The following is a 21743-nucleotide window of genomic DNA, read 5'->3' on the forward strand; positions in this document are numbered from 1 at the left end:
GCACTTTGTATGTGATTGTTTGCATATTTGCATACTGTACTTAACATGCCTTGCATGGAAAGAAACACATGGGCTCTGTACTCAGTTTGGTTAGGGGGTGGGGGGGGTTGGAGTTACGGCGAGCAGCAAGATGGCCACTCATTGAGAGGGCTCTGTCGGCTGGTACGTTATCCTACAATAACCCGACTAACAGCGGCCTCCCCCACAATCATTGTTCGGTGCCGGGGTGTCCCTGGGTGTGACCATTAGCCCCTGTTTTTAGGAAGCTGGGCTGGTGTGTGGTGAGCACCTATGGTGTTAGCACCTTATACCAGGTCCAGCTATCCCTTATTAGTGAAGTCTAGACAGTGTCTAGGAAGCCAGGACCCTCGAGAAGTAGCTGTGGATGAGCAGCCAAGACTTATCTAGGAGATATGCACAGCTTATGCAATACCATTACAGTCACACAGCACTTAAGCACATGAAAGAACCACACTGTGTTACTGGAATAAAGGTACTTTATTATAGTAGCACAAGTACTAAAATACTGAATAGGCAATACTCCAATAGAAGATAAGTAAACACACTATTATGTACACATTAGAATTGAGTGATTAGCCTAGAAAGCAATAGCAAATAGTAAAAACAATAGTAAATAGTGAAGGCCCTAGGGGGGAGACCAAACCATATACTGAGTAAGTGGAATGTGAAAGGCAGTACCCCACCCAAGGAAGTGGAATCAGTAGGAGGGAGCTGGAGGAACTAGGAACCCCAAAAGGTAAGTACAAGGGTGCCCCTCAGCGACCAGACGAGAGTAAGTACCTGTTTTTTCCCCAAACCCACAGGAGAACTTTGGAAAAAGACTGTGCAAGACCCAGACAAGAATGGAAGAAACCAAAGCTGGATCCTGACAGAAGAGGACCTGCAAAAGAAGGGGACCAAGTCCTGTACAAGTTGGAGTGTCCAGCTCTGGCAGGAGCCACTACCCATTCTTCTGTGGATGCTGGACCAGGTCGACGGTGGATGAAGAAAGTCGGCAGTGCAGCACAGGAGCAGTGTAGGAGTCCCAGAGGTGATGCAAGTGGTGTCCCAAGTTGGCAGTGATGCTGCAGTCAGTCAGTGGTGTTGGAAAACTACCAAAAGGTCTTGGCAAACGTATGAGTCGGAGAAGAGGGTTTTGCAAGGCTGAAGAGGACCAGCAAGGCTCAGGGCACTCAACCCAAGGAGGGGAGTCCGAGGTGACCCTCAGCAGCTGGGAGAGCCACAAGAAGAGGAGGCAGCCCCCACAGGCAACCCGCAGACACAGGAGACGCAGTGAGGCCCACGCAGCACACCTGAAAAGGAGCCCCACGTCGCTGGAGCAGCAGGCAGGAGACTGCTTTGCAGGATGGAGTGCTGGGGGTCACAGCTACATGGAGCTTGAAGATCCCTTGGTGGAGAAACAAACAAGCGTTGGAAGCTGCTGAGTCATGGTGCACAGGGGTACTGTCCTACAAGGAGAGGAAAGGGTGTGCCATGTTCCAAGTTGGTTAGCTGGTAGAAAAAACCAAGGGGACCACTCCAGACCAACACTTGTGAGCAGAATCCACTAGGCTCCAGAGGGGAGAAGATCTACGCAGCCGGTCGTCGTTGCAGTTGGTTTCTGCAGATGGAGGGGAGTGACTCCTTCATTCGATGGGAGATTCCTTCTTGTTTAAAGGCTAAAGGCTTGTTGCCCTGAAAGGATGCACAGCCAGGGAAATGTTGCAGCTGCTGGAAGGAGAAACAGTGTTGCAGAGCGGAGTCGTTGCTAAAGTTGCAGATTGTTAGTTGCTGAAGGGGGATTGGTCACCTAGCAGGGTGACCACATGTCAGGAGGGAGCTGTGACATCACCTGCCTGACCTGGCCACTCAAATCCTCCCAGGGGCCTCTGCCCACCTTGGATTCAAGATGGCAGAATCAAATGGCTACCTTGAGGAGCTCTGGGCACCACCCTTGGGGTGGTGATTGACAGGGGAGTAGTAACTCCCCTTTCCTTTGCGTAGTTTCGCACTGTAGCAGGGACCAGGGGTCCCTGGACTGGTTGAAACTAGATTATGCAAAAAGGGCACCAAATGTGCCCTTCAAAGCAAGCCGGTGGAGTGGGGAGACTACCCTTCCCAAGCCTTGTAACACCTGTTTCCAAGGGAGAGGAGGTTGCACCCCTCTCCCACAGAAATTCCTTTGTTATGCCTTTCCCTGCTTCAGCTGGTCAAGCAGCAAAAGGGCAGAACACTGTCTGGGAGACTACAGCAGTGTGGGCTGCTCGCAGCCCCTGGAAGACGGTAGGAGCAATACTTGAGGGGTCTTCTAAATACTGGCATCAGTATTTGGGTATGATTCCAACATGTTTAATACCAAAAACACCTAGGTTCGGAGTTATCATTGTGTAGCTTGCTCATAGGTAGTGACCTATGGCCAGTACATGGCTAAAATGGGTTTCCCGCCCTTATAAAGTACAGGGAATTGGAACTGGAGTTTGTAGGGGCAACTCTGCTCTTGCAGGGGTGCCCATTCACACAGGGACCTGCACCCTGCCCTTAGGCCTGGAAGGGCCTAGCATAGGGGGTGACTTACAGTGACCTGCTGTAGTGACCAGCAGTGAAAGGATGCATGCACAGGCCTGGAGACACAGTTTGCATGGACTCCCATGATTGGTATCATACATGCTGAAGCCCAGGGGGGAAATCTCACCCTCCGGTTCAGAACTCGGAGGGAAATGCAAAAGATCTGTATTGGTGGTTAATGAAACACGATTGCATCAGAGGCAGACTTCTCTCACTTCCACTACCAGATTTTACAGTAGTGACAGATGTGTCACTTCCGGGATGGGGCGGCCATCTGGGAAAGGTGGAGATCAGAGGTCTCTGGTCTCTGACGGAATCTGGAGTCCATATCAAGTTACTGGAGCTCTGGGCAATCCGGCTAGCATTGAAAGCATTTCTTCCAGTTGTCAAAGGGAAGGTAGTGCTGTTGTTCACAGACACTACCACCGCAATGTGGTACTTCAAGAAGGAGGGCGGTTTTGGGTCATGGATCCTTTGGCAAGAGGCCATGCTTCTGGAAATGGCTGGAACAGCAGGGCATAACCCTGGTGGTTCAACACCCGGCAGGTTCTCTGAACGCCAGGGCAGATGAACTCAGCCGTCGATGCCTAGCGGATCACAAGTGGCGTGTCCATCCGGAGGTGTCACAAGGACTCTTTCAGCAATGTAGAGAGCCTTGGTTAGATCTGTACATCTCTGAAGAGAACACTCAATGTCAGCAGTATTGCGCTTTGTAGTTTCCAAGGCAGCACTTGCTCTTCAGCGCTTGTCGTCACAAGTGCAGCTTAGGCCTCCTGTATGCCTTTCTGCCCATACCACTTATGCCCAGAGTTCTCAACAAGATCAGGAACAACCAGGCCCAAGTTATCCTGGTGGTTCCGGACTGAGCACGGAGAGTCTGGTATCACAACCTTTTGAAAATGAGCATCAATCATCGGATCGGGCTACTCTTTCGGGAAGATCTTCTGTCACAGAAGCAGGGGAAGGTATTTCACCTGAACCTGTCAGCTCTGCGCTTTCATGCCTTCAGATTGTGCAACCGCTGTTGACAGCCTTTGACCTTCCTCCGTAGTCTGTAAAGTTATTCTGGCAGCCAGTTGTTCCTCTACCACGACGGCTTACACCTTCTGTTGGAAATGCTTTGTATATTGTACAGAAAGATAAATTGATCCTCTTTCTGCTTCTCTCTCTGACAATATTCTCATTATCTTGTCTCTTTCCCAGCAGGGCTCTGCATTGGACACTCAAAAGTAATCTTTCTGCCTTATCAGCTTTTCTTCGGCTGTCCGATCAGCCTTCAGTATTCAAATCTGTTGCAATTAGATTCTTTAAAGGGCTTGTACATATTAATCCTCCTACGCTCTGTCATGCCTCAGTTGGACTTAAAATTGGATCTCACTTTTCTAATGAGCCTTTACACAATTGTCCCCTCCGGCTGCTCGCCATTAAGACAGCCTTCTTAGTAGCAATAACAATTGCAAGGAGGGTGAGTGAGCTGCAGGCTCTCTCATCAAAACCTCCGTATCTCACCATGTTTTCGGACAGAATAGTGCTTCATACTTTTTCCAACTTTCCAACCTAAGGTGGTGACCCCATTTCACTGGGGTCAGAACATCACCCTGCCCACCTTCTTTGCTCCACCACATCCCTCTAAGGAAGAGGAGCAACTCCATCTACTGGACCTAAAAAGAGTGTTGTTGTTCTACCTTGAACGCACAGAAGAGTTCCGGGTGGATGACCAATTGTTTGTTGAGTACATAGGAGCAAAGAAGGTCAGGCAGTGCATAAAGAACCATTTCATGCTGGGACATTCTCTGTATAAAAATCTGCTATGCTCTGCCCAAGAAGCAGCCTCCTGAGGGCTTGAAGGCTCACTCCTGCAGGGGCAAGACTGCGTTTGCAAGAGGTGTACCAGTCCTGGGTTGTCACTGCATACGTTTTCCAAACACTAATGCCTAGACAGTCAGGTCCGCAAAGATGGGCACTTTGTCCATTCGGTCTTGGAGGACTTTTTAGTTTGAGGCCAATTTGTCCGTAGCCCAGGAGGTTATGGCTTTGGGTATCAATTCTAAAAGTAAGGAATCTGCAGCTAGAAGTCTGTCAGATGAACAAGTTACTTACCTTCTGTAACGTGGTATCAGGCAGAGACTCTTCTCTAGCTGCAGATTCCGTACACCCCCCATGCTTCCCTGCTCTGCAGACTCATTTCCTAGAGTTAAGGATTATCTCTTTCAGGTCCCTCGTTTTTTGGCACAGATGAAGCTGTCAGTTTTTTCCATGACTGTGCTCTTCTGGCATGGAGGTTTGTGGAAAAGTACTGACATATGCATACCTGAGTAGTGCATTTGTAGGCGACTGTGACGTCACAGATGGCTCCAATGATGCCGCATGGATCGTTTGATGCCACCCGATGGCGCATGCAAGGGTTATTGCTCAGCAAAAGTTCTGGGTTCCAAGCTGATGCCTAGAAATTCTTAAGGTAAGGAATCTGCTGCTAGATAGTCTCTACCAGACAATGTGTTTGTGAAGGTAAGTAACTTGGGAAAGTGGGAAACTGTACCTTCCCAACGGTCTCATGCTCAAGAGAGTACACAAAGTTGTCATTGTGCCTTTGGGTCTTGCTGTGATTCTTCATCAGACCCAATTCCTTCCCTGGTCCTGACGCACCCTGACTTTCCTGGTCAGTAAGCGATTTTGCAGCAAGTGAAAGCTTTCAGGGACACTATGCTGTGGATATTTCAAACTTTACCGGCTGTCTCTGGTCCTCACTTGGATCCCAAGTATGTGCTGGGCCTCGAGTTGGAGTTCCTTCAGCGGGTCCACGCTCTGCACCGCTTGTGCCCTTTGGACTCACTTCATACTTAGCAGCAACCCTGGTGCCTGTTTCGGCTCTGGTGCTATTGCGTGTGCTCGTCCCACTTGCATTGATACCAGAGGAGGACAAATAGCCTATAGTGCTGTCAGACTCTGAACTGATTCATTCACAACCTTCACCAAAGCCACGCCTGGCACCAAGCGGCGTGCAACCTCTGGTTAAGCCTTATGGCTCAGGTAATTTGCCCCCACCTCATAGTAGGGCTCAGACCTTACATAATCTTTTTGGCACAGATTCTGATAATGACAGTTGTGAGGAGTGGGATGATTATGTTCTCCAGTATGATGACGACAACTGGTATGATGAGTTAGAGGATGCCTGTGGGCTTGACACTTATCCTGTTACTGTCTCCCACGTCCTTCCATGGAGGAAAGTGCTTCTTTCGCTGTCCTAATGCGAAGGGGAGCTGAAGTACTACACTTACAAATGCCATCCATGCAAATTAAAACTAATGTACTAACTAAAGTCTTGAAACCGATTCAGACTCCTACTGAGCCACTGTTACCTTTTAAGGCAATTACTGGCACCCTTTTGGGCACTTGGGCCAATGTCTATTTAGGTCTGCCATTCAGTAGAAAAGTTGCTCATTGCCATCACCATGCACCTGGCACCCCTGCCTTCATAAGACAACATCCCTCTTAGTAGAGTCTGGTGTTCCAAGCATCCACCAGCAGGGTCAATCCAAATGCTTTCCCTACCACTCCACCCGATAATCAGTCCCTACGAATTGAGACTTTTCGCCAACTGTTATTCTCCTCCCTAAGGTTTGCTGTTAAATCGATCAATGGCAGCTGTCTCTTTGGCTGTTATTCCAATGCCCTTTGGGTTATGGTGGCTCAAGTTTTGCCAACTGGTTCAGACGACCTTCAGGCATCTCTCACACAGGCTATTCAGGATGGCTACATAGTGGCAAAGTTTGTTATATGTTCAGGACTGGACACAACTAATTGCTGTGACTTGCCATAGGCACCAATATGGCTATCCTTCGCCGTGCCTGGATGAGATCCACAGTTTCTGCAGGGACATCCAGCAATCTTTAATGGATGTGCCCTTTGACGGATTCGGCCATTTTGTGGATGAAGCCAACTCAGCCTTGGAGCGGTTGAAAGAGAGCAGAGCCACAGTGTGTTCCTTGGGCTTGTCTGCTCCCACAGGCAATTCCTCAAACAGTTTGACTGTTTTGTGACGATAGTAGAGGTTTCATGTCCTTCAACGCCAGACTTCTTCAGCCAACCAGGTTTCTCGTCCTTTTGCGGGTGAGGCCATGGTTACCAGAGGCATTGAAGTCAGCAATGGCAACGCTCAGTCTAGTCCCTGTACCTCCAGTGGCCGCAACCGCAAAACAGTTTTTGTATGTTCTTGCCGGCACAAAGCCACCCAGTTGGAGGTGTTAGCATGCCTGGTCTTTAGTAAGTAAACTTTCAAGGGGACGCGTATAGGCCGATGAACCTTTTGGATCGCATGGAATATCCTAGCTATGTAGTGACTTATGGTATCAAACAATCAGCACAACCAATTATTAATATTAAATCATAACAATTATAACCATCAATTCATGAATAACCACAACTCCATAAAGCGTTTTAACAATTTTTATTTCCCCATTAGTTACAATACTGAGTCATTAATAAGATTAAACTTTATTCTATCTACTCAAAATTAATTAATTAAATGAACACCAATTCATTATCTAATTAGAATGTGAGAAATCATGTGCTCGAATGCTTCAACGTGAGCCAATAAAAATGAATACAAAGCATCAATAACAGAATTCAGCAAGTAGTTTGTGAGTCATTTGTCTCTGTCAAACGTCACCTTAGAAAGTCTACCTAACTCAGATTAGCATTGGCATGTTGGACTTCATGCAAAATAATTTAGAAAACATGAATTTGGAAAAACATCTTGCCACAAGGAAAACTATAAAACAGCGCAGTTGAAATCTAGAAGAAAAGGCACAGGTTAGTCAGCCACATTATCATAGCTACCTATCCACGGAATGGCTCAGCAACAAAGTCAGTCTTTGTCTCCAGGTCATTAATAGATCAGCAACGCATCAGGCTCTCAGAGTGTGAGCCCAATGGCAGAATCTCGAACCGCGTCTCCTGACGTCATCAACGTCTCACACCTATTCTCCCGCCTCTGAAGTCTTCGCCCCTTGTCATGACTTTTTAATAGGGTCTCCCAGTCCATCCCCCTAATTTCCAATTGGTCAGTCAGTCAGCAGATATGACTAACCTATAACATTAATTTACCAAATCTATACATTTTAATATCAGTCCTTTCTGGATTGGTCCACTATACGATGTCCTCATCATCCAGCTCTTCAGGTATCGAAAATGTTGCATGTTCCTCTTCAGTCAGTGCTTCCATTGTTCAAGTCCCGTGAACGTACATTTAGCCTACTCTACACATAATTGTATCAAATTGTCTTCTTCATCTCCTGTCCATCTGTACATTGCAGAAAATTCTAGCTAAGCAACTTTTACATTGGGTGGTTCAGGGTCATGTTATGCTTCAACTTCTCTGCAGCGCGTTAGTATTTCAGCTCCTCTTGTGAGGCCTGGAAAAGTTAGGCCTTAACCTCAGCTAAGTTAACTTCTATAAATTAATATAAACATAGGTTATACATTTTGATATGACATATTACTACATTATTCTTTCCCTTTTTCTTAACTTCACACATCTCTTAGTTAGTTTAGCATAACTTTGTACAAATGGCTGCCAATCTCCGTGGTCACAATTTCAAACGTGTACGTTATTTTCTCTACGACTAATTTCCCTATGAACTTTCATTAATCAAACTCGTAATCATTCATTAATAAATTCTAATTAGCATATTTGCGTCAGCAGAGGCAGGGTCTGATATTTCCTCCAAGGGCGGCAGGCCACCACAGTGGACAAGTGGATCCTAAAATTGTCTGTTGGGGCTATGCCCTTTCTTTTCTTTCTACCCCAGTGTACCTTCCACCACCTTTAGTGCCATCTGTCCATTTTACAGCAGGAAATAAAGACCCTTTTTGGCCAAAGGGGCCATAGGGAGTGTTACAGCCTCCGAAATAGGAACTGGATGTTGGTCCTGCTACCTCCTTGTGCCGAAGGAGGACAGAATCCTTCATACTTTTTTCCTCCCTCTCAGCACCTTGCTGTGGAAGGATGGATTCAAGAGTCTAAAGGACAAATACAGGATTCTAATGCCAGTCCAGGTTCTGTCTGCCGAGGACCATGTAGACTGGCTGGTGGCATTTGTAGGAGACTGGCCTGGCTTATAGTGGGTACCTGATGGCACTTACACTTTGTGCCAGGTCCAGTTATCCCTTGTTAGTAGATTAGTAGTGTTCTAGCAGCTTAGGCTGATAGAGGTAGCTATAGCAGAGCAGCTTAGGCTGAACTAGGAGACATCCAAAGCTGCTACTATACCACTTATATCATATAGGTACTATATCATAAGAAACACAATACTCAGGGTTACTAAAAATAAAGGTACTTTATTTTAGTGACAATGTGCCAAAAATATCTCAGAGGATATACTCCCTTAGGAGGTAAGTAAAATTCACAAAATATACACACAAACCAAAATCAGGTAAGTAAACAGTTAGAAAAATAGTGCAAGCACTGTAGAATACAATAGGATGCAAAAGGCCTAGGGGCAACACAAACCATATACTCTGAAAGTGGAATGTGAACCACGAATGGACCGCTAGGCTAGTGTAGTGTGTAGAGGGTCGCTGTAAGAAAACACTAAGGGTGTCCAAGATACCCCACCCCAAGACCCTGAAAAGTAGGTGTAAAGTACTACTACTTCCCCAGAAACACACTAAACTCGTGACAGAGGAATTCGCACTAAACGCGGATTCCTGGACCTGAGGACCTGCAAAGGAAGAGGACCGGTCCAAGAGTCGTGAAAGTGTCCAGGGAGGCAGGAGCCCACTAAACCCCGGATGAAGGTGCAAAATGGCTGCCTCCTGATGGAAGAAGCTGAAGATTTTGCAACAACGAAAGGTGCTAGGAACTTCTCCTTTGTGCAGAAGATGTCCCACGGAGTGCTGGAGGATGCAGAGTTGTTTCTTTGGCAAAAGACCACAAACAAATCTTGCTAGCTGCAAGAGTCGCGGTTGAAGAAAAAGGGTGCTGCCCGGGACCAGGAAGGCCCAGGATGTCGCTACTTGGGAGAGGAGACAGAGGGGGCCCTCAGCAACGTAGAGAATGTAGCACCCACAGAAGCACTTGAACCAGGGTTCAAGAAGTCTGAGCACGGCGGTCGTCTCAACACTACTAAAGAGGGTCCCACCAAGCCAGAGGTCAATTCAGGGAGTTGAGCAATGCAGGACGGACTGCTGTGGACCTGGGCTTGGCTGTGCACGAAGGATTCCTTGGAAAAATGCACAGAAGCCCTAGCAGCTGTAGTTCACGCGGTGCACAGGATTACTGTCTGGAGAGGGGAGGCAAGGACTTACCTCCTCCAAATTTGGACAGCTGGACCACTGGACAGTCTGGGTCACTTGGGTCCACCACCTGTGTTCCAGGGGCCACGCTCGTCAGGATGAGAGGGGTCCCAGAGTACCAGTGACGCTGAAGCTTGGTGCCTGCTGGAGCTGGAGGAAGATGCCGTCAACCCACAGGAGATTTCTTGGTGGCTTCCAGTGCAGGATGAAGGCAGGCAGCCCCCAAAGCATGCACCACCAGGAAACAGTCGAGAAAGTCGGCAGGATTAGGCACTACAATGTCGCTGGTAGTCTTCTTGCTACTTTGTTGCAGTTTTGCAGTCGTCCTGGAGCAGTCAGCGGTCGATCCTTGGCAGAAGTTGAAGAGAGAGGTGCAGAGGAACTCTGGTGAATACTTGCAAGTCGTTATCTGAGGAAAAGCCCACTGGAGAGACCCTAAATAGCCTTCAGAGGAGGATTGGCCACCTAGTCAGGTAAGCACCTATCAGGAGGGGTCTCTGACATCATCTGCTGGCACTGGCCACTCAGAGGGCTCCAGAGTGCCCTCACACCTCTGGATCCAAGATGGCAGAGGTCTGGGACACACTGGGGGAGCTCTGGGCACCACCCCTGGGGTGGTGACGGACAGGGGAGTGGTCACTCCCCTACCCTTTGTCCAGTTTCGTGCCAGAGCAGGGACTAGGGGTTCACTGAACTGGTGTAGACTGGCTTATGCAAGGAGGGCACCATCGGTGCCCTTCAAAGCATTTCCAGAGGCTGGGGGAGGCTACTCCTCCCCAGCCCTTAACACCTATTTCCAAAGGGAGAGGGTGTAACACCCTCTCTCAGAGGAAATTCTTTGTTCTGCCTTCCTGGGACTGGGCTGCCCAGACCCCAGGAGGGCAGAACCATGTCTGTGGGTTGGCAGCAGCAGTAGCTGCAGAGAAAACCCCAAAAAACTGGTTTGGCAGTACCTAGGGTCCATAGTGGGGCCCCGGGGATGCATGGGATTGGCACCCCAATACCAGATTTGGCATGGGGGGGACAATTCCATGATCTTAGACATGTTACATGGCCATATTCGGAGTTACCATTGTGACCTATATGTAGTGCACGCGTGTAATGGTGTCCCTGCACTCACAAAGTCCAGGGAAATGGCCCTGAGCTATGTGGGGGCACCTTTGCTAGTGCAAGGGTGCCTTCACACTTAGTAACTTTGCACCTAAACTTCAGCAAGTGAAGGTTAGACATATAGGTGACTTATAAGTTATTTAAGTGCAGTGAAAATGGCTGTGAAATACATGTGCGTAATTTCACTCAGGCTGCAGTGGCAGTCCTGTGTAAGAATTGTCTGAGCTCCCTATGGGTGGCAAAAGAAATGCTGCAGCCCATAGGGATCTCCTGGAATCCCAATACCCTGGGTACCTAGGTACCATATACTAGGGAATTATAAGGGTGTTCCAGTGTGCCAATTAGAATTGGTGAAAATGGTCACTAACCTATAGTGACAATTTTAAAGGGAGAGAGAGCATAAGCAGTGAGGTTCTGATTAGCAGAGCCTCAGTGACACAGTTAGTCACTACACAGGTACACACATTTAGGCCACAAACTATGAGCACTGTTGTTCTGGGTAGCAGGATCCCAGTGAGACAGACAAAAACAGACTTACATACATGTAAAAATGGGGGTAACATACCAGGCAAGATGGTAGTTTCCTACCGCATTGGACCTCGCTGGTGGCATTTTCACATCCCCGTCCTGGTGGCCCACAGATACTACCTACTGTTTATGGTGGTCCAAGACAATTTTTAATTTGTAGTGCTACCCATTAGGCTCACCAGAACCCCTCAAGTGTTCACAAACTTGATGGCATTGTTTGCAGCACATGAACGGTTGTCAAGGGAAAGGGTCTTTCCGTTCCCTGATAACTGGCTGCTGAAGACAAGCTTGGCCTAGTCAGTCATGGACAACCTCCAGATGAGGACAAACCTCTTCTCTTTACTGGGGTTCACTATCTTTGAGCCAGAGTCACACCTGGCCCTTTCATTGGAGCCATTCTGGACACAGTACGGTTTCTGTCCTGAGAGGAGAGTCCATGACACTCTGACTATGATGCTGAAGTTTCAGTCTCTGTCTTGGATTTAAATGCAGATGACTCGGACGCTGCTGTGATTGTTGGCCTCCTGCAATCTTGCTTGTGTCACATGCCTGATGGTACATGGGGGCTTTGTAGTGGGACCTGAAGTTCCAGTGGACACAACATAAGAGTAATCTGTCGTATTATATCCAGAAATAGGAAGAGAATGAAAAAGATCTGCAGTGATGGCTACTGGACCGCTATTAGGTCAGTGGCAGGCGTCTCTCCTTATCCCACCCAGAGGCAGTTGTTGTCATGGATGCATCACTACTGGTTTGGAGGGGCTGTCTGGGGGAGGTAGCTAATAGAGCACTTTGTTCTTCAGTGTAGACTCGACTCCACATTAGCTTGTTGGAGTTGAGAGTGATTCGCTTGGCACTGAAAGTGTTCCTGCCTACCATTAAAAAAAACAGCTGATGCAGGTACTCATGGACAACACAACTGCCATTCTGTACTGCAATGAGCAGGTGGTGTGGTGTTGCACCCTGTGGTAGGGGTCCTTGTGCCTCTGGAAGTGGCAAGGTCGCCAAGGGATTTTCATTAAATCTGTGTATATCAGACCAGACAGCTGAGAAAGCAACTGATGCCAGCACACATCAGTGGCACTTATATGCAGTTCTTCACGTCACTTCCAGCATGGAATGACATTGGTTGGGAGCAACATGATGCCACCCACTTGTGTGCAGAGGTATTGCTGAAAAGTTTCTGGGTCCAGTCTGGTGCCTTGGGGAGTATTCACAAGGTGAGTAATCTATTGTTAGATAGAGTCCTACAGAAAGATTGTTACTAAAAGTGAGTAATTTGTTCAGCATTTCCTTTTCTCTCTTCAAATAATCAGTATTTGTAACTTTCTCAAACCAATTGTTAAAGCATATATCATTCTGCTCACTACTGATATATTCATGTTTAACAGAAAGAAGAAAAAAAGCCAACACACAAGAAAAAAGAACCTCAAAAGCAAGAGATTTCTCTTCTTGATTTGGACGATTGTAAGTGTTCAGTTTATAAGAATTTGTGTGGTATTTATTCAAGCTCATTCTTTATATGTATCCCTGTTATGGCTGTTAATCTTTTGATGCTTTTTGAATGGATTGACAACTTCTTCTTACCTGGTTCCAGCAATCAGAACTGCTTTTGTAAATCTCTCTATCTATCCCCTAATCACTTTTGTTTCCATTATCAGCTTAAAGCCTGGAGGTTCTCTTCTCCTGCTCCTCTCTTCTGTATTGTCTTTGTGTCTGATTGTTCTAACATCAGGATACCCTGTTGGTTAGCACTGTGCTTTGTAAATCTCCCATTCTTTCAGTTTTAATAGTAGTGGGTGTAATGACCACCATACTGACTAAAACGTCTAACAACAGATTCCTCACCTTCAGAATATCCCCAAGTCTCAGACTGGATCTGGAAAACTTCAAATGCAGTGCCCACTCACATTGGCAGGTAGCGTTTTGTAGCTCCACATTAGCTGCATGCTACCCTGGAAGTGACAGAGCTGTGCCACATAGATACACCACTCCTGAGCAGTGACATCAGTTCCTGTCTTTCTGTACCTTCCAACGAAGATCTGGAGCTCTGCTCCCAGTGTGAGTTGTTCTTCTAATGATTTCCAAAATCATTAGACAGTGTGTTCGGAAATTTTGCCTGCTCCTAATACTGCAGGCTTCATACTGTGTCAGGACTGTGGGAAGCAGATGCCATTCACGGACCACAACATGATTTGTCTGTGGTATCAAAGCTCTGGCTGTGACTGCAAGTCATGTGAATTATGTCCTAATGCACCTGAAGGTGTCTCAGGAACAGGAGGCAAAACTGATTGTCTAACACAAGCAGAAGTCTCAGTCGAAGAATGGGTCTCAATACTCGTCCAGGTTATGGGCCCGGCCTCTCTCAGTCACGAGTCAGTTCCCATGAACAATTCATTTTCCACTCAAAGTCTTCAGATAAGTTGAAATGCAAGCGCAAATACAAAAGAGTAAGTGGGAATCAATCCCAATCCCACCACTCTAGCTCAAAAAGGAAGGTGCGAAGTTGTCAAGGTAAACATCACACTCCTTCTGAGTCCCTGGTTTCAGAGCCGATACCGCAGCTGGTCAGGATGTGCCCTGAGCTCCCCAGGCTGCTGTTAATCACACAGCAGACTTCAAGGAAACCATGCTGCATATTTGTTTTGAGATTCAGACTTATTGTGGCGTGCTTTCGAGACCCACTTAGCTGCAGCTGGAAAAGAGCGATGGTCACTTAATGGCCTTCTCACAGATACCTCTCCTGTCTGTGGTTCTGAAGAAGAACTAGAAAGACCAGGCCCAAGTCATCTTGATTGCCCCGGACTGGGACAGGAAAGTGTGCCACCCAGAGCTTCTCAGCCTGAGTTTTTACCCTCTGACCAGGGTTCGTCTTCGATATCTTTGCTGTGGCAGGGTGTTGGATCTGAATCTCCAAAACCTACACCTTCATGCATGGAGATTGAATGGTAGTAGTTAAAATTATTTGAATTGCCAACTGAGGTGGGGGATGTTATCCTTGCTTCCATACACACTTTTATGAAGTCCATATGTGCTGGTGATGGGACGAAATATGTTCTTTTCTTTCTTTTCTCCTTAACCCAGCAAAGCCATGCAGTGTGCACATTGAAAGGTTAATTATGACCGAGCCAACCACCCTTGTTTTAGTCACCTTCTTTCACTTCCTTTTGGAAGGTTGGGCCATTATTCCAGGCTCCAACACTTCTTTTTCCACCCTGTGCTCAACTTTCGACCTTTGTGCACTAGTTTTGACATACGCCATCTTAGGGATTCCCAGCATAGCTGCATGGGTTTTGACTTCTACCTCAGCCCAAGCTGAGGACTCCAGATCATTCCCTAGCAAACATTCTACTGGGATTGCAGAAGAGACCGCTACCTGTTTCAGGCCAGTAACCCCTCCCCATTCTAAGGTGACCATAGCCATGGGATGGACCTTAGTCACATTGTCAGCATTAGTAACTGGATGTGATTGTCCAGCCAAGTACTTTCCTGGGGAAACCCATTTTTTTGTCACCATTATCCCTCAGGGCTTCTACCTTATTAATCAAGGGGTGCTGTCTTTATTTGTTCATATTAGGGGGGGGCAGACAGCAAGACTGACAACATCTACCCCACCCTCAGAAACTAAAGTAGCTTCAGTGTGAACCCTGATTTGCTCTGGTCACACTGTTGATCCCACTTGGAGATTGGCTATTCCAGAGCTAGCTGGTGCAGTACCTGGGGGATTCTTTTTGGGAAAAGCCAACTCTCCAGTTTGGTGTCCATGCTGTATACGGTTGAAAAACCAGGCCTTTTAGGGATCAAAGTTTTTACCCTTGTACCCATGTGAAGATTGTGAAGAGGCTCGGGCCCACCCTCCTGAGCAGGTTTTTGGGGCCTTTGAGAAGACTCTTTGCTTTTATCCTTGAGTGTCTCACCACCATTCCCCTGGGGAGGCTTTGTAACCCCTTTCTTTTGGTCACCCCCAGTAGAAGTCTTGGTCACCCTAGTCTTGACCCAATGGCCTCCATTCTTCAATTCTTGAGGAGGAATTGGATCTAAGTCTACCAGATATTGATGCAAGTTGTCATTGAAGCAGTTACTTAAAATGTGTTCTTTCATGAACAAATTATAAAGCCCATCATAGTCATGCACTCCACTGCCATTTATCAAACAATCTAGTATTTTCACTGAGTAGTCGAAAAAATCAACCCAGGACTGGCTTGAGGTTTTGTGAGCCCCCCAAACCTATTTTTATACTCCTTTGTGGTGAATCCAAAGCCCTCAGTCAGGGTAGCCTTCATGTGGTCATATGATTCAGCATCTTCACCAGTGAGTGTGAGGAGCTTATCCTTGCACCTACGGTGAACAGTTCCCAAAGGAGAACTCCGCAATGAAATCTCTTCAATATTCTGGTTCCACAAGCCCTCTCAAAGGCTGTGAACCACTTGGTGATGTCATCATCGCCTTCCTCATGCTTAGGGGCAATCCCTTTGGGGATTTTAGGGGTGTCAGAGTGCTCTGTCCCTAGTTATTAAATTGCTGCCACCATTATTTGGTGCTAATCCTGTTTCTGATCGTCTCCTTTCTATAGCCAGGAGTTGTATCTTTAACGCTAATCTTTTGGCCATCCTTGATAAAAGGAGGTCCTCTTCATTGAGGCTGGCCTTAATGTTCCTAGAATAACCAGATTCCCATGTGGGAGGCCCAGATCCTGTGAGTACTATCCTTGGAGTCAGGGGCATTTGGACCCTGTACTCTCTTGTTAAATTAGGAGGGGGGAGTTCATCCTCCTGATCCCTAACCTCTTCCTCCTCTGAGGGGAGGTCTCCTCCTCAGTAGAGTGTTCCCTTGTATACTCTGCCAAGAGCTACTGAAGCTTAAGCTTGGTAGGAACCAGTTTTGATTTGTTTCAGTCTGCAGAGGGACCTTAACTCTCGCATCCTAAGATAGAGGTAAGGGGTGAGGTTGCGCTCCACAACCATCTCCTCTGGGCTGCTCACTTTGTTACCAAAGTTGGGGATTACTTTTAGGAACTAAAAACGACTTCCAGTTACTTACTCTGAACTAAGGTAACTTAAATCTAAAAAAAAGAAATGCTAAAGGGGACTTAACCTAGGCCCTAGCAGGAATTTTTTTTAGAAACATTGTCAATTCAAAAATCGATGGATTCTGAAGGCATTTTGGAACTTAGTTGTGTATATTGGCTGAGTAGTCCAGCAAATGCAAAGTCGTCAATCCCACTGTTGCCACCAATATAGAAAGCTGGTTCTGTTTATGCTGTACCAAAATTAGGTATAGTGTGCACAGGGTCCAGCGGTTCCCCAGCGGCTTTACCAAGGCTAAAGTAGATAATATTAATGCTCTCTTTTGTGGTATTGTGGTCGAACAGTTAGGCTTATCAGAGTGTAGTGCAAAGTATTTGTTGTGAACACACAGACAAGAAATGAGGCACACTTTCAATGACTAACTCCAGGCCAATTGTTTTTTATAGCAAAAATATGTTTTGTTACTTTATTTCTAGAACCAGAAGAACTTTGTTGCAGGTAAGTACAGTTCTCAAAAGGTATCAAGCATATGTATCAAATGTACTGTGTTTGGTTTTTATAGCTAAAGCAGTTTACAAGTAAGTAACACTTTTCTGTTTCATAATTTGGCACAGTGCAATTTTTCATGAGTCAATAGAGTCGTAGGGAGGGGTACGTGTTAGCACTGAAAACAGGTAAGTGCACAACTTACGATTCCAGTCTTCGGGAGTTAGGATGTCCACAGGCCAAAGTTTAGGCTGACCCCAGAAGCGCACCACCAGCAACACAGGCCAGCTGGGTGCAGAGGTCAAAGTTGGGGTGCAGATTACACTAGAATCCTATGAGGACTGGGTGTGCTCAGTAGAAAGCAGATTGCAGGTAAGTACCAACGGTGACAGGACACAGGCTAGGGGGTTTAGGTCAGCACCGGGGGTGACACAGGTTGACACCAAATACACAACCTCGGCCACCCTGGGGCAGCCGGGTGAAGGTTGCATACAAAGAGCTGGGCGCCCAGTGCTTTACACTAGGGGGACCCCGGTGGTCACAAAAGATGCTGTAGGCTGGGTCCAGGGGGTCGGTTCCGAGAAACCAAAGGCTGGACAGGTATGGGAGATGCCCACTGGATGTTGCTGGACTGTCAGTAAGATTCCCCAAGGCCGTTTGACTGCGGGTGCAGGTTCTTCTTGGGTGACAATTATCTTCGTCAGATCTGGTTGCGGTCAGGGTGTCCTCGGGATTCAGGCTGCAGACGTAGTTGTGTTGGCCAGGTGGGGTCAACCCAAGGTGGACTACAGCCACCTGTACTCGAGCTGTGGGCGTTGGGTGCAGAGTGGGCAGGGCTCGCGAATCCAGGGCAGTTTGTGAATCCTTTTAGAGGGTTTCTTCTCGACAATGCCGCCGTCCTCAGGAGTTCTTGGTACTCTGCTGGGCAGGCAGTCCTCTTGGGGTTTGTAGAGGTCGCTGGTCCTGCAGGATGCGTCGCCTTCTGGGAGCAGGGGTCTTTGAAGCTGCATACAGACCGGTAGGCCTGGGGCCAAGCCCGTTCTCGACTGGAGACTTCTATGCTGGGGTCTGCTAAGCAGTCCTTCTTGCTTCTTCTTCTTGAGGTCCCCAGGAATCTGGTGAGTAAGCTTCAGAGGTGCTCCTAAATCCTAGATGTATGGGTGTTATTGGGGTCAGAAAGAAGTAGTCAATGGCTACTGTCCCTGAGGGTGGTTACACCCTTCCTGTGCCTACTCCCTTTGGGGAATGGGGCACATTCCTAACCCTATTGGTCCCTGATCGCCAAAACAAGTTGGAGGAATCTACAAGGAGGGGGTACCTCAGCTCTGGACACCTTAGAGGTGGTCCCAGCTAAAGTGGTTACTCCTTGTTTTTCCTAATTTTCCCTTCAGACCTGCCGCCAGAAATGGGGCTTTGTCTGGGGATTTTTTTTTGGGGGGGGGGCAAAGGCGGGCCTCTCCAGTAGCCAGAGTGCCGTGGGACGCTGTAACAGGAGGCCTAAGCCTTTGAGGCTCACCACCAAGTGTTACAGTTCCTGCGGGGGGAGGAGTGAAGCACCTCCACTCAGAGCAGGCTTTGTTTCAGACCCCACAGAGAACAAAGGCTCTCACTCCATAGGGGCAGAAACGTGTGTGTTAGTGGCAGACTAGTCCGTCCTGCACTAAAGGGTTGGGTAAAATATATGGGGTATCTCTCAGATGCCCTCTGTGTGCATTTTACAATAAATCCAACACTGGCATCAGTGTGGGTTTATTGTGCTAAGAAGTTTGACACCAAACTCCCCAGTTTTCAATGAAGCCATCATGGAGCTGTGGAGTAAAGTACAGTTTCTGAGGTAAGTACCGCACTTAGGGGTTCAGTCTCTGGGGCATAGGTAGCCCACCGTTGGGGGTTCAAGGCAACCCCAAAGTCGGTGGAACTTAAGGGTTGATTACGGACAAGAAGAACCTGAAGAATAGCTTACTTACCTTTGGTAACAATTTATCTGGTAGAAACAGATTCTAGACCACTCAAAGATGTCGGACGAAATCCAGCTACCGAGTCCAGGTGAAGCAGGAAGATCCTTGGAGTCACCTGCGGCCTGTCACATGTCGGTCGCCAGATTGCAGAGGGGTCCTTTGTCAGCAGAACCACCAATAAGCATTGGCAAATGCAGGAAGAAGTTGATGGGACATTTGTAGGATTTGGAGGGCCAGCAATGTCCTAGTGACTCGACCCTTGGAGGGGAATCAGGGCTAACCTTCAGCAAGCAGGAGAACCAGGGGGAAACGTTATAGCTCCCATGAGGCCCCAATTGCAGAAGGCACAGGGAGTAGCAAAGTGGCCTCAGCAGCACAGCAAAGAAGGAGCCTCAAGGTGCTGGAGTTGCAAGAGGGATGCTGTTCTTTGAGTTGCAGAGTGCTGGGGGATGGGGCTTCTTGGAGTTAAAAGATCTTCTGGAGGAAGAGTCAACAAGTCTTGGTAACAGCAACAGATATGATGCACAGGGGTTCCTTCCCAGTGGCCACAGCAAAGACCTACTGACCTCCCAAGTTGGATGAAAGACAAGTTGGACCTGGAGGGTGTAAGAAAGTGCCCCACAGGTGACGGCATAGCTGCATGAGCAATATGCCCCTTGTAGGAAGCTGGCTCTGTATATACTATATCAAAATGAGATATAGTGTGCACAGAGTCCAGGGGTTCCCCAAGAGGCTTGACAGAAGCAATATTAGATAATACTAATGCTCTATTTGTGGTAGTGTGGTCGAGCAGTTAGGCTTATCAGAGGCTAGTGTTAAGCACTTGTTGTACACACACAAACAATAAGTGAAAACACACACTCAATGACTTAACTCCAGGCCAATAGGTTTTTATATAGAAAAATATTATTTTCTTTATTTTTAGAACCACAAGATTCATATAGCAGGTAAGTACATCAAATGAAAGGTACTTTGCATAGGAATACTTAGGACTTTGAATAGATTCAATATTGTACACAGTTCTCTTTAAAATGGCAAAAAGCTATTTTAAAAGTGGACACTGCAATTTTCAACAGTTCCTGGGGGAGGTAAGTAAAGTATAGTTTCTGAGGTAAGTACCACACTTACGGGTTCGATCTCGGGGGCATAGGTAGCCCACCGTTGGGGGTTCAAAGCAACCCCAAACACCCAGCACCAGCAACACAGGGCCGGTCAGGTGCAGAGGTCAAACATGAGCCAAAATAACGTGGGTGCCTATGGAGACAGGGGGTACTCCGGTTCCAGACTGCTTGCCGGTAAATACCCGCGTTGTCGGAGGGCAGACCAGGGGGGTTTGGAGGAGTACTGGAGGGGCCCCAAGTAGGTCAAGAAAACACACCCTCAGCGGCACAGGGGCAGCAGGGTGCAGTGTGCAAACAGGGTGTCGGGTTCTCAATAGAACTTTATGGAAGGACCCAGGAGTCACTTAGGTGCTGCAGGCAGGGCACAAGGGGGGCCCTCGGGCAAGCCACTGACTGAGCGAGGGCCGCCTGCTGGTCGTTGCTGCACCGGTGGTCGGTTTCTCAAGGGCCTGGGGGGCCTTTTCGAAGTAGGAGACTGGCTGGTAGGGTTGGGGCCGAGTCTATTGATATCTCTTTCTCTTCTCTGCTGGGTTTTCAGCTCAGCAGTCCTTCTTTCTTGAGGTCGTCAGGAAATCTGAAGATCTGGTTTAGGGTTGCCCCTAAATACTAAATTTAGGGGTGTGTTAGGGTCAGAGGGCAGTAGCCAATGGCTGCAGTCCCTGACGGTGGCTACACCCTCCTTGTGCCCACTCCATCTGGGGCGGGGGGCACATCCCTATCGCTATTGGTCCTAATCCTCCAAAGAAAGATGGAGGATTTCTCAAGGAGGGGTTCACTTCAACTCTGGTCACCTTAGGGGTGGACCTGGCTGAGGGGTGACTCTGCCTTGTTTTTCTCGTCATCCCTCCGGACTTGCCGCCAAAAGTGGGGGCTCGTCTGGGGGGATGGGCATCTCCACTTGCTGGAATGCCCTGGGGCACTGTAACATCAGGCTTGAGCCTTTGAGGCTCACCGCCAGGTGTTACAGTTCCTGCAGGGGGAGGTGTGAAGCTCCTCCACCCAGGACAGGCTTTGTTTCTGGCCACAGAGTGCACAGAGGCACTCACCTTCTGTGGTCTGGAAGTGACAGACAGGGGGCATCTCTAGGATGCCCTCTGTGTGCATTTTTCAATAAATCCCACACTGGCATCAGTGTGGGTTTATTGTGCTGAGAAGTTTGATCCCAAACTTCCCAGTATTCACTCTAGCCATTATGGTGCTGTGGAGTCCGTAATGACAGGCTCCCGGACCATAAACTCAGTATGGCTACCCTGCACTTACAATGTCTAAGAATTGACTCAGACACTGTCTAGCCATCCAGCCGGTGGAGTTGCTCACCCAGATGAAATGGGGTCACCACCTTGGGGAGAAAAGAGGTGCGAGTTCTGAGCCCCACCATGTTTGGATAGAGAGTGAGATACAGTGGTTTTGATGACAGAGCTTGCATTTCACTCACCCTCCTGGCAGATGTTATTGCCACTAAGAAGGCTGTCTTGACGGTGAGCAGTCGGAGGGGACACTTGTGCAAGGGCTCGAAGGGAGCACACTAAGAAATGTGAGGACCAGATTTAAGTCCCATTGGGTCATAACAAAGAGCATAGGGGGAAACATATTGACAAGCCCTTTGAGTAATCTATATACAATGGGAGATTTGAAAAGTGAAGGCTGATCAG

The 21743-nt window shown here is 47.8% G+C and overlaps 1 protein-coding gene across 3 annotated transcripts in view; it reads left to right on the top strand.

The window, feature by feature from the left end:
• The window catches only part of AP3B1 (adaptor related protein complex 3 subunit beta 1), a 1440584-nt gene that overhangs the window by 1015546 nt on the left and 403295 nt on the right, over positions 1–21743 (top strand). For all 3 annotated transcript variants that reach the window (XM_069223388.1, XM_069223395.1, XM_069223382.1), the window contains exon 21: positions 12891–12966. In XM_069223388.1, coding sequence (XP_069079489.1) covers positions 12891–12966 — 76 coding nt within the window. The remainder of the gene's footprint in view (positions 1–12890; positions 12967–21743) is intronic.

This window comes from Pleurodeles waltl, chromosome 1_1 (genome assembly GCF_031143425.1).
Source record: "Pleurodeles waltl isolate 20211129_DDA chromosome 1_1, aPleWal1.hap1.20221129, whole genome shotgun sequence".
NCBI lineage: Eukaryota > Metazoa > Chordata > Amphibia > Caudata > Salamandridae > Pleurodeles > Pleurodeles waltl.